This window comes from Tinamus guttatus, unplaced genomic scaffold (genome assembly GCF_059628265.1).
Source record: "Tinamus guttatus ecotype Peru unplaced genomic scaffold, ASM5962826v1 Tinamus_guttatus_pri_ptg000223l, whole genome shotgun sequence".
NCBI lineage: Eukaryota > Metazoa > Chordata > Aves > Tinamiformes > Tinamidae > Tinamus > Tinamus guttatus.
This window is the reverse complement of record NW_028288757.1, coordinates 859520-871503: the sequence shown is the minus strand read 5'-3', so window position 1 is coordinate 871503 and position 11984 is coordinate 859520. Positions and strand designations below refer to the sequence as shown.

Below are 11984 nucleotides of genomic sequence, written 5' to 3'. Positions count from 1 at the left end.
GGCGGAGCGCGGCCATGGCGGCGGCGCCGGGTAGGGCGGCAGCGGGGCCGGGCGCGGGGCCGGCAGCGGGGCCGCGCCACCGGGCCGCGCTAACCGCGCTCTCCCCCTTCTCCCCACAGAGGCGGAGACCCGGCAGCGGCTGCTGCGCACCGTCAAGAAGGAGGTGGGTGCGGGGGCGCCGGGCTGCGGGACCCTCGGTGCGGGGCCAGCGCTGCCTCCGCGGACCCTGCGGTGCGGGGATAGGGATGACTCCTGGGGCGGCGGGAAGCGGGGCCCCACGCGGGAGTCGCCACGCGCAACCAGCCCCCCTCCCCACGGGACCAGCTGCCCCCCACGCGCGACCACCCCCCGCGCAGCCCGGGGCCCCCTTTGCGCTGCCGGGCCCGCCCGGGCAGGCGGCTCCCTCCCCCGGTGCGGGCTCTCGCTGCCTCCTGCGGGTGCTGCGGTCATAGTCCCCTGCATCAAATGTAACGGTCTGGAGAGGGGAAAAAAAAAAAAAAACGTGCAGGTTTATCTGTTTTCCTGGTAATCCGTCCAGCGCGATCTCTGTGCTTGCCTCCTTGCTGGGTCCATCAGCAGCGCGGGGAGCGTTTTCAGGGCGGCAGCTGGTCTCGGCGCAGGCTGCTCTGTGCCACCCTCGTGGCACTGCCCCGCTCTCCTGGCAGAGCTGGGCACACAAGTCTTGGCTTTCTGCTGGGGGAAAAGAGGTGTCTCTGCATTTAAAATTGCACCTGCCCTGAGAGCTGGGACGGGACACGACCCTTTTTTTAATGGCAAAACAACCTTTCGTGGCCTGGGAGAGAGTCTGGTGTTTGTGGACCCTGCAAGGACGGTGCTTCTGGGGTGACGACCACAGAAAAATGGGTGCTGGGCACTCGTGCATTTGTATTTGTGTGTTGTGTGGCCAGTGCTAAGGGATGTCGTTTTAAGTCTGCTTATTCCTTTAGTCTCTTTTCTCGGGGATATTTCCACCTCTTTAGTTTATAGTTGTTTTGAAATGCCTCAGTGTGTGCGTTTTCAGGCCAGAGGTTGACGTTTAAAGTACGTGCAGCGTTAATCGAGCGAGCCGAGGGTAGGTCTGGGCTTGGGGCAGCGCTCTGCACGCACAGGAGGTCCATGTGTTGCCTGTGTGATGGAATAGGCTGCAAGGCCGGCGCCACGGGAGCGTGGCCAGCTGGACAGCCTGTGCTGGCCACCCATGGCTGGCAAGTCCAATGTGGTGGCGTCTCGGGGGACACGTTGCCGAGGAAGCCGGGCCCCGGCTCTGCCTCGTGATGGAGGACAGCGCTGGTGGGAGCTCTTGCCTTCTCCTGCCTGTGGCCTGTCCCTGCAGGTCGTCTCTCCTGGGCTGTGTCCCCTTTGGTTTTGGCCTTGTGGTCATCTTCATGGAAAGCTTAGGGGCTCGGGAAAGAGGAGCATCCCTGCTGGAGACCCTGCGCTGAGCAGGATGAGCGAGGGCTGGCGCCGGGGGGTTTGGGAATCGGATGGAGCAGCGTGTTTGTTTATCCAGATCCTCCTGCACCTCTAATCCTGTGCTGGGTGTGGTGGTGAGGAATGCTACTTGTTGCCTTGACAACGGCTATTAAACCAGGAAAAGGGTATGACATTTATTTTAGCGTTGTAGATAACGCTGGCATCTCGTTACGACGGTCCGTCTGCGACTGCTGCGGCTCGGAGAGCGCCAGCCCCGCGGGTTGCGCATGGAGGCTGCGCGGCGCGCGCTGCCCGGCGCTGCCGGTGCCAGGGAAACGGCTTGGCCGGCGAGCGGGAGCTTCCTGCGGGCGCCTGGGCCCTGCCTTCTGCAGGGAGCGCTGGGGCTGGCGCTCGGCGCGGGCGCCTCTCTCGGCACCCTTTGCTCTTCCCCCGGGAGCTGCTTTTTGCAGGCAGTGCCTCGTGCTTCTCTGGGTAGACGTTCACCTTGCGCAGGCGCCTGCGTGCAAGAAAGTGCATCCTGTGCCTGGAAGAGCGCGGGGTTGTGGAATGCCCTTCTGGAAACACGGGAAACGTCTCTGGCTGGCTGTAGATTAACCTCGTTGTGCAGTTTGTTGGCAGAGCCTAGCAAAAATGACATTCGCATCGAAGGAGAGAGGTGGGCTATGTGAAAAGGCTTTCCACGCCAGTGAAATGCCACCAGCCCACCGTGGGCTCGTGACGCCAGCGTTGGCAGCCTGTTTCTCCAGCAGCGCGTTAGCCAGCGTGCGGAGCGGATTTACACCCGCGCAGTGCCCGGGAGCCCGGGGCTCCCCAGCCGCAGCACGTCTGGCCATGCCGGTTCTTTGCCCAGGTGGCTGCAGGAACTGCCCCCAGCAGGGACATGGGGCACAGAGGCCTGGCTTCAGCAAGGCAGTCACTTGAATTCCATGCCAAACCCCTTCCCTGCGCTATTTCCATCTATTTTTTTCTCTGTTAGAATTAAAATAGTTGAGGAAACATGAGCTCGCAGATTATATAGCTAATTATCTAGCAACATCCCTGAAATAGGGAGTTGTCTGTCCATTTTCTTGTCCGTTGTTCTCTGCTCATTGGGGCCATTTTAAGTCACATTTGCGTTGTTTTCTCCTCTCCTGACTTCAGGTTGAAGGATTTCTGGGCAGTAAAAGAAAGAACCAAACTGTGGAAATGTCCTTCCCCTTCTACCTATCCGTGGATTCTTTTCCCTTTCCCTAGGCTACGTGTTCTTGTTTGTTTAGACCATTGCTGGTTTGTTTGTGAGGCTTTTTGCGCTCGAGGGGTTTAGCCACAGCTTTATGTGATCTAGTGGGATCCTGAAGCGCAGCTGAGCACAGCGGGTCCGGGAGAGCCACGGATCCTCCCGGAGAAGCCACGTCCAGACCCGCTGCAGGAGCTGAGGGAGTAAAGCCTGGTACTTCCAAGTCTGATTAGAAAAGGTAAATAATCGATAAATGGGGAAAAAAGATCTCCTAAGGCAACTACCCAGAGCACTGCCACAAGCAAAAGGACTTCAGCCTTCTGTTGTTGCCATGGTTAGTGAATTTTAATTTTTAAAAAGTCTCTGCAGTAGATACACAGGCTGAAATGAGTCGTGCTGCCACTGTCGCCTTCTTTTTGTTTAGTCCATATGGTTAAAATAAATCAAACTAATCCTGAAAGCTGCAAAACTGACTATTTGTCAGCAGAATGGCAGAAGCAGCTGCATGACTTTCTGAGAAATCCTGTTTTATGTAGTTGGGGAAAAGACGCAACCTTTTTTTTTTTATCAGATTAAACAAGGCTTATTTAAAAACAAAAAGCATTTCCCTGAAATGTCAAGGTTTACAAGGGTGTTGGGTTTTCAAATCAAGATATTTTTCCTGCAGCCCATACTCTTCCCCTTTTTCTTTTTGCACCTTCATTGGTAATAGAGGAGAAGCTCGTGATGTGTTTTTGATCACTTCTAAGTAATTGCACTGCATACAGAATGGGTGGAAAAGCTGGTGCTGCTGTTAAATTGTAGGCTGTACTACACTGTGTCTGCAAAATTAGCTGTCTGGAAAGTCATAGTGCTTCAAATGATCAAATGAAACGTGAAAGTTATAGTTGTGTTGTTCATTTCTCTGTTAAAACTTAGTTTTTATTTAACTTACTGCTCAGCTAATAGCTTTAAGATTTTTTTAAAAATAAATATTTGATGTGCTTGTGTTTGATATGTTCATAGAAAGCAGCTGTTGATTGACCAGAGCCTGTTCCCTCCCTGCCTTCCCACGGTCTGTCTGTATCAGATTCACTGCTCCTGTTTTAATGGCTCCTTTTTTAATGGCCCTGCTCAGCTCTTCGCTGCTTCTCCCCTAGATCACGGGGGCAACAGCCAGGTCCTTCTGCACCTTCCCGACGTGGCCCGGCTCCCCAACTGGATAGTTTGCTTCATGGCTAATAAATCCAGCGTGCCTTGTAATAGCGCTGTTTGGCAGCCCGGCGCTGCGATTTTGGAGCGGGGATGTATGTCTAGAGCTATAAAATACCAGCCTGCAAGTGCCCCTGCCAGCTAGCTCATTTGGATGGGTAGAAAATTGTAAATTAATTTAACGTTATTCGGATGTCCTGAAAAATGAATGTTGATGGCTGTAAATGTTTTCAAGGCCAAATTTAAAAAAGGCCTTTATGTAGCTGTCAAAACTGCTCAGACAAAATGAAGATGAGGCTGATACACTCTTGGTCTGCAATGGAAGTTGCTGTTTGCAGGGGACCTTCTGATGTCTCTCAAGCACCCAATCAGCCTTTTAAAAATATTCCTATATCAAAGGTAAACGGAAGGCTTTAATATAGCATTTCTGGACTGTCTGCCTTGATCTCTGCCTAAAGGAGTATTTCTAATCACCAGGGGCATTTTCTCTCCTTCTGAAGATAAAAGCACGCGTGTGCGGAGGGGCTCTCATGCTCTGGCCAACCCTCACAAGGTCTTTCATACCCTGCACAGGTTTCATGTTCCCTCCTCGTGCTCATGGGGATGAGACGTGTCTTGCAGAGCAGACTCCTTCCTACCTACCTGCCATCATCTTTGAAAGATCCTGGAGAACGGGGGAGGTGCCGGAAGACTGGAAGAAGGCCAATGTCACGCCAGTCTTCAAAAAAGGCAAGAAGGAGGACCCAGGCAACTACAGGCCAGTCAGCCTCACCTCCGTCCCCGGAAAAGTGATGGAACGGCTCATACTGGCTGTTGTCTCCAGGCACATGGAGGACAAGAAGGTGCTCAAGAGTAGTCAGCATGGATTCACCAAGGGGAAATCTTGCCTGACTAACCTGATAGCCTTCTATGATGAAATGACCGGCTGGATAGACGAGGGGAGAGCGGTGGATGTCGTCTATCTCGACTTCACCAAGGCTTTTGACACCGTCCCTCACAACATCCTCCTGGGCAAGCTCCGGAAGTGTGGGATAGATGAGTGCACAGTGAGATGGATTAGGAACTGGCTGGATGGCAGGGCCCAGAGAGTGGTGATCAGCGGTGCAGAGTCTAGTTGGAGGCCTGTGGCTAGTGGGGTCCCCCAGGGGTCAGTCCTTGGTCCAGTCCTGTTCAATTTATTCATCAATGACCTGGATGAAGGCACAGAGTGCTCCCTCAGCAAGTTTGCTGATGATACCAAACTGGGAGGAGTAGCCGATACCCCAGAGGGCTGCGCTGCCATCCAGAGGGACCTGGACAGACTGGACAACTGGGCGGTGAAAAACCTCATGCAATTCAACAAGGCCAAGTGCAAGGTCCTGCACCTGGGGAGGAATAACCCCAGACACCAGTACAGGCTGGGGACCGAGCTTGTGGAGAGCAGCTCTGCGGAGAAAGACCTGTGTGTCATGGTGGACGACAAGTTGACCATGAGGCAGCAGTGTGCCCTCGTGGCCAAGAAGGCCAATGGGATCCTGGGCTGCATTAAGAAGAGCATCTCTAGCAGGTCGAGGGAGGTGATCCTGCCCCTCTACTCAGCCCTGGTGAGGCCGCATCTGGAGTATTGTGTCCAGTTCTGGGCTCCACAGTACAAGAGGGATGTGGAGCTGCTGGAGAGAGTCCAGCGCAGGGCCACAAGGATGATCAGGGGCCTGGAACATCTGCCCTATGAGGAGAGGCTGAGGGAGCTGGGCCTGTTCAGCCTGGAGAAGAGAAGGCTGAGAGGGGATCTAATCAGTGTATATAATTACCTCAAGAGAGGGAGTGCAGAGGACGGTCATGGTCTCTTTTCAGTGGTGGCCACTGATAGGACTAGAGGAAATGGCCGGAAACTGAAACATCAAAAATTCCATAGGAACTTAAGGAAAAATTTCTTAACAGTGAGGGTGACAGAGCACTGGAACAGGCTGCCCAGAGAGGTTGTGGAGTCTCCTTCTCTGGAGATCTTCAAAACCCACTTGGACGCAGTCCTGCGCCACGTGCTCTAGGTGTCCCTGCGTATGCAGGGGGGTTGGACTAGATGATCTCTAGAGGTCCCTTCCAACCCTAAGCATTCTATGATTCTATGATTCTTGTAGGCTGCCAAAATATCATCCTGTTGTCATTGTGGCATCGTGGCTGTTGCCATAGAAATTCTAGAAATACCAATCTTTTCACAGAGTCATTACTCCAGAGCAAGGCAGGCTTGGAAGTTGCACTTGGTTGCAGTGCAAATAATGCCGGTCTTTGCCACGTTGGTAATTAAATCCAAAGTACTTGCCAATGTAATGTTTAGCATGTCAGAAGACAGAAGCTTCTGGTTTGATGGGTGCAGAACGAGACAGGATGAGGTTTTCATGTGGGACTTGTGAAACAGAAGCGGGACTGAAGTTTTTCCTGAAATATTGTTGTGTATGCCTTGAACATCCTACGGATAACTGCCCCAGGAGTGCCAGCAGAAGCACAGGGAAATTTGCATTTGACAAATGAATAGAACCTGCTCCAGTGTATGCAGGAATCCTAAATTGATACACTGTGTATGGATTTCTGGGCCAAGAGTCGATGCCCTCTGAAGGGGGTCGCTTGCAGGCAGTCTGGTGCAAAATTCTGTCTGCAGATACAACTGGTTCCTGTTTTCTTCTCCCCATAGTACAATGTTGGGTTGCTGACTCCAAATATTCAGAATTTATAAATCAGAAAGATATTATACCCAGTAACATCTCCTCCCCATCCTCCATAAAAGCACCCGCGCTCCCAGCTTGGAGTACATGTGGCTCCTGTGTAAGCTTTGCTGCCAGGCCTGAAAGTCCCCTGTGTAACACGTGAGTGATACCCCAGCTGCAGGACGTGTTATATTTTATTTAGTAAGTGTTGCTAAATAATTTAACAAGACTTCTAGAAAAGCCAAAGGTCTCAGTCGGCAGGATTGCAATCAATGTTTCTGTGGCAGCAACGATATGGAGCTGCCAAAGAGCGTTAAGTGCAAGTCAGCGCGGGAAGCCGGGGGACTTGGAGCTGTCCCCGCGCTGCAGGACCGAGGAATCCGAGCGCCGACTTTCGGCTTTGCTGCTCAGTCACCGGTATGTCCCCCCCAGGAAGCCTTCCCGGGGTTCCTTCTCCCTGGATCTGCAGGGCTGGACACAGAAATGCATCGCCCCGGCCCCAGCAAGCAGCTCTGTGCAGCACAACCAACCACGGTGCCAATTGCCCCGCTCGCAGCCGCAGCGCAGATGTGCAGAGCAAGGCCGTGCAAAGGGAGATGCAGCCCCGTGTCCCGCCTGGAGACGTGCGGGATGCCCCCGTGCAAGTGCCACGGCCTCCCAAGGCTGCAGCGGGTCCCCGTGCCCGAGGCTGCCTGGCTGCTCCCGCTCCGTTTGCATCTGGCTGGCAATAAACAGTTCAGCAGAGTTATGAGCATGACGAAACATATGGGAGATACTGTGCTCCAATACAAATGCCTTGATAACCGGTAAAAGGCTTTGCAAGAGGGATGGCAGAGGAAATTGTGAGTGTAAACATCATCACTTTATAATCTAGAGGACAGATTGGATAGCAAATTGGATGGAAAAATCCAGCCAGGTGAAAAGAGTTGTGGGTAAATATTGCCTTAGAGTAATTAAACGCCGCGTTGCTGGTTTGCTCCTGATGGCTGCCCCGTGGCTCTTACTGGAACTGCTGTAATATTGGGCTTGCTCCACCCGGGCGAGTGCCAGCTGGGACTGGGATCGGTTGGGAACTGGGTTTTGGGAACGGGCGACACCAAACGTGGAGGTGCAGCAGCTCCCTGGGAATTTTTTAGCAGAGAGCTCTGGCTCCTTGGGGCTGGGATCCTCTAAAACATCTGTACGTTTGGTGCGCCAGCTCTGCCTGTGCATTTGGAACCCCGAGTCCTGTGAACGGTTGTTGGAGGGAGCGTGCCGGGCCGGGAGGTGAGCGCGGCTGCGTGGAAGCAGCGCCCGTGTCCCGTGGTGGAGCTGCGTGACAGGAGAGCAGGACGGGATCCTCGCGGCTGCTCGGCCGATAGCTCTGCCCGTTCGAGGAAAAGTGAGGGCTGGGAGGCCTAAAAACGCGGGAGACTTGACGGGCTGTTAGTTCTGCTCTCCTGAGAGATCTTGCATGTGTAGGGCAAAGAAAAACGACCGTGTGCTTCCTTCTAAGCCACTAGAACAGCCTTTGCTGTATTTAGTATAAATTACTATATAGTGAGGTTTGCATATAGCCCTGTTTAAAAGGTAAAAACTGTTCTGGAGGGCAAGGAGGGAAGAAAATTTCCTTAAAAATCAGATTTGTCTGTGCAGGAAGCTTGTATCTTAGTGCGAGTCAGTGATTCCAAAAATTGTGCCCGGCGAAGCCGACCCTGCCCGGCGGTTTGGAGCAGGGCCTGGGGCTGCCGGGTTGTGCGGCGCCGTGCTGGGCGCGCGGCGAGCTCCGCGCTCACGGCTCGGGAAGTGCTGCATTACTGTCCAAGAGTTTACAACACCCCCTCTCGAGTTCACCTCCAGCTAGAATTATTAGTCACTGTTTTAATTTCCTTTCTAATAAAAGAGTAAACATCTCATCTTCCTCTGAGCTTGTCGGAAGAGCGGGCAGCTTCCTCTGAGGAGAGTTGCTGTGGTTCCTCCGGCTGCAATGTGAGAGCTGGCGTGAAACGCAGAGCGCAGCGTGGGCCGGGGGGGCTCTGCTCCGCGCCGCTCCGCGCGCCCGGCACACGGAGCCTCCTTTGGGGACCCGCTGCAGCCGTCCAAACATCCAGAAACCCTTTTCTGCGTAACCCTTGTTTCCTGGTAGGAACCTGCAGCTGTCTGGGCAGGCCCTAGTGCTCTGACCTCCCCGCTGCTTGTTGAGCCGCTCTCCTTTTCTTCTAGCACCTTGTTTGTCAGGTGAGTGCCCTTGGTACGATGCCCTTTCCACTTCTGCAGCTTTAAATATCTTTGATTTATGCTGTTTAGCTTGATAACCTCAGTCAATAGGGTGCTTTTTTTGCCTTTTTTTTCTTTTAATGGGTAATTTTCCACTAAACCGCATCTCTTGGAAGGTTTCCTTGTGAATGCAGGTTATTTGTCCTACATTGGCACCAAGGTGCCTGACCAGAGCAGACTCCTGTTGTGCTGGTTGTTCTAGAGGCGCCGAATAAACATCTGCTTCCTGTCCTGGAGCCGGGGCAGCCGACGGGCGTCCGACTCCGCGCCGGGACGAGGGGCTGGCGGCTCCCGCGCTCGCGCACACGCGGGTGGAAGGCAGCTGAGAAGGGTTTGCACAGAACATTTCAGTTTGAATGTGCTTCAAGTTTCAGTCAGAGGATGGTAACGGACTGTGTGTGTTTGTTCCCAAGTGCGTGTGTGTGTGTATATATATATATATATATATTTCTTTTTTTTTTTAAAGATGGGTTGTTGATTTTCACATTTGGGTGATTCATAGAGAAGCTGCAGTTCCCTGTGATAGTTCCTAGTCACAACGTTCTTGAAGAAACTCCACATGCACAGAACTATTTGGAGTTGACAAATCCCCCCTCTCTTTTCTTTCTTGGAGAGGTTTTAGGAACCGCCTTGCATGGTTAGCAGCGTGTCCCCACGATCAGCGGTGTCCTCTGAGCTGCACGCGGGAATACGGAAGCAGAAACGGGCTCCTGGGGCTGGGAAGAGACCAGCCTTGCCAAGAAAGCGTGTTTTATATCTGTGCGGGTTAATCATTTTCTAATAGATCAGCTCAGTATGAGAGAGAGGTGCCCAGGGCCGCTGACGGATGAAGCACGACAAGAAGGTGAGGGCAGCAGGGGCCTGGGTGGGAGAGGAGGCAGTGGAGTGTGCGGGAACTAGGATAAAAGCAGCGCGGGAGGGATGTTCAGGGATATTCTTGGCTTGTTTCATGTCTCAAAAGAAGGGAATGATGCTTCATTGTTAGAAACTTCTGTCGGACCGCAGAAAAGGAAGGAATCTGGTGCAGCAAGTGCTTGGGCACTGGTTCCTGGTGGGTGAGAGGTTGCCCTGTGTTTTTCTTCCTGTGTCTAATTCTGTGGTGCAGCAAAGGTCAAAGAGGTGCCTGGGCACAGTGCAGCAAATCAGGGCCTCCTGCCCTGCTGGTGTCCCCTGTGCTGTCCCCGCTCCTGTTTCACAGTGTTCCCTCTGCTCTGCTGAAGTCCCACATGACGCTCGGTGGCAGCCTTGGCGCTCGCGTGCGGACCCGGCTTGGCGCTGGGCGCGCGGCGGCCAGGACGGTGCCGGCGCTGGGCCGCGGGCAGAGCCGCGCAGGGGCTGCCAGGGGCTGCCAGGGCTCCCGTGCTGGCTCCTCTGCAGCGCTGGGGCAGCGGGGAGGCTCTGCGTGGCAGCTGAGCCCAGCGCTCCGTGTGCCGAGTCGTGACGCTGCAACCGCAGGAGCTGGAGGTGCTGTGACCCCCCGGGAACCTCCAGCGCGCGGAGCCGCGTTCAGTCTCGGTCACCTGTCCCCGCTATGGAGTGCCAGGAGATCAAACCCGCAGCGTGTGGCCGTAGGACTCTGTTTCCTGGGGCCTGGCAGGACCATGGCTGCTGCCGTGTCACTGTCCCAGCATCCCAGTCTTGATCCTCCTGGGCCCTCCTGCACGCACAGACGCGGTTCTCAGCCCCTCTCCAGCTCAAGCGGACCAGAACGTCTTCGCTGCACATCTCCGTTACATTCCCTGCTGCAAATTCCTGACTCACGTCAGCCCCTCGGCGCTGCCGGGGACGCGGGTGAAGCCGCTGCGCGAGCCCTGCTCCCTCCTGGGTGCCGGAGCAGCCTCCGTGCGTCGCTGCACATGCTGGAGCAGAGCTGCCCTGTTTGCTTTGACACCCGCAGGGGCTCTTGGGCATTAGGTGTGACTTCTGCTTAATCAGTTTTTGGAAAAGGGTTTCTTTAATTAAGCTGTGCATAACTGGCCTTGGTTATAGCTTCCAGAGGGGTTTAATTCCCCAAATGATGCTGTTAAAGGGCTCTCCTACATGGCAGGCTTCGCTTAGGCAAGTCTTGACCTCCCGTTTTTCTCTGCTGTGTCCCTCCACAGGGAACACCTTGGTAAGAGTCCCTCTTGCACCCACGGCTCCTGCATTTCCCCTGCATTTTCTGAACCCAGAGCGTGAAAAGCAGGGCGTTTTAGAGCACTGAAAGATGCAGCAGGGCCTGATGGCAGGTCAGCATTTAAAATGCAATGCCCTTAAGATCCCGTGGCTGCTGGAGCCGTCTGCCCGGGGATGGTGGCGTCCCCTTCCCACATCCCTTCTTGTGCCTGCAAACGTCACGCTCCTATTTTATGTGGGTTTCTTCCCACATATTTTCTTCCCCTTACCGTGCCCCTGATATGACAGTTTCTTTTTGATGGAGGGAACAGAAATGAGTGCCAAGAATGTGTCTCCAGCAATCTAGCCTGAGTCACTAGGAGGGCAGAGCTGGGTGCATTGCTATGCAAATAACTCTGCTGCTCACGTTAGGTGAGCAGGTGGTGGTGACTTGGACATTAACAAGAGGTCTGAGTCATTTGGGGTGGCTCTGTGATGTGAAATTCATCAAATCCTCATAAAATGAAGGAGAATAAAATCATTATAGTAGCATTAAATAAGATTTAGTGGCCCTAAGGTGCCTTGTATCTAAATCATGTTTGATTCCTGCAGCTAATACTCTGTCCAATGTCTCCTGAAGTTTCTCAGAACATTTGCTTCTCCCCGTGCTATTCCCTGGCTCTTTGAAACGGCCTGTGGCGCTTGGCCAGTGACGGTGCCGCGGTCCCCAAGGGACCTCGCGGGGCCGGTGGCTCCGTGCGTGTCCCTGCCCTGTGCACGTGGGCCCTGGTTGCCTCTTGCCGCCTGAGCAGAGCATCGTGTACCCGCTCTGCCACAGGCCCCTCTGGTTTAGGGGGGCCATTTGGGGTCTCACTCGGGCCTCTCTTCCCCAGGTGAAGCAGATCATGGAGGAAGCTGTGACGAGGAAGTTCGTGCACGAGGACAGCAGCCACATCATCTCCTTCTGCGGTGAGGCCCGCGCGGCAGGACGCTGAAGTCGGCTTTGCCCCTCTGGAGCCCTCTGTGGTGTTGGGCTCTTGCTGCCTTGTCCCTGGGGGGGACACGTCCTTCCTGCACCTCAGTGCTCAGGCTGGCACAGAGGGTTGTGCTGG

The 11984-nt window shown here is 54.1% G+C and overlaps 1 protein-coding gene across 3 annotated transcripts in view; it reads left to right on the top strand.

The window, feature by feature from the left end:
- The window catches only part of SGSM1 (small G protein signaling modulator 1), a 32185-nt gene continuing 20201 nt past the window's right edge, over positions 1-11984 (top strand). For all 3 annotated transcript variants that reach the window (XM_088525055.1, XM_088525054.1, XM_088525056.1), the window contains exons 1-3: positions 1-30; positions 120-163; positions 11766-11841. In XM_088525055.1, the coding sequence (XP_088381181.1) occupies positions 15-30; positions 120-163; positions 11766-11841 (136 nt within the window). In that variant the 5' untranslated portion in view covers positions 1-14. The remainder of the gene's footprint in view (positions 31-119; positions 164-11765; positions 11842-11984) is intronic.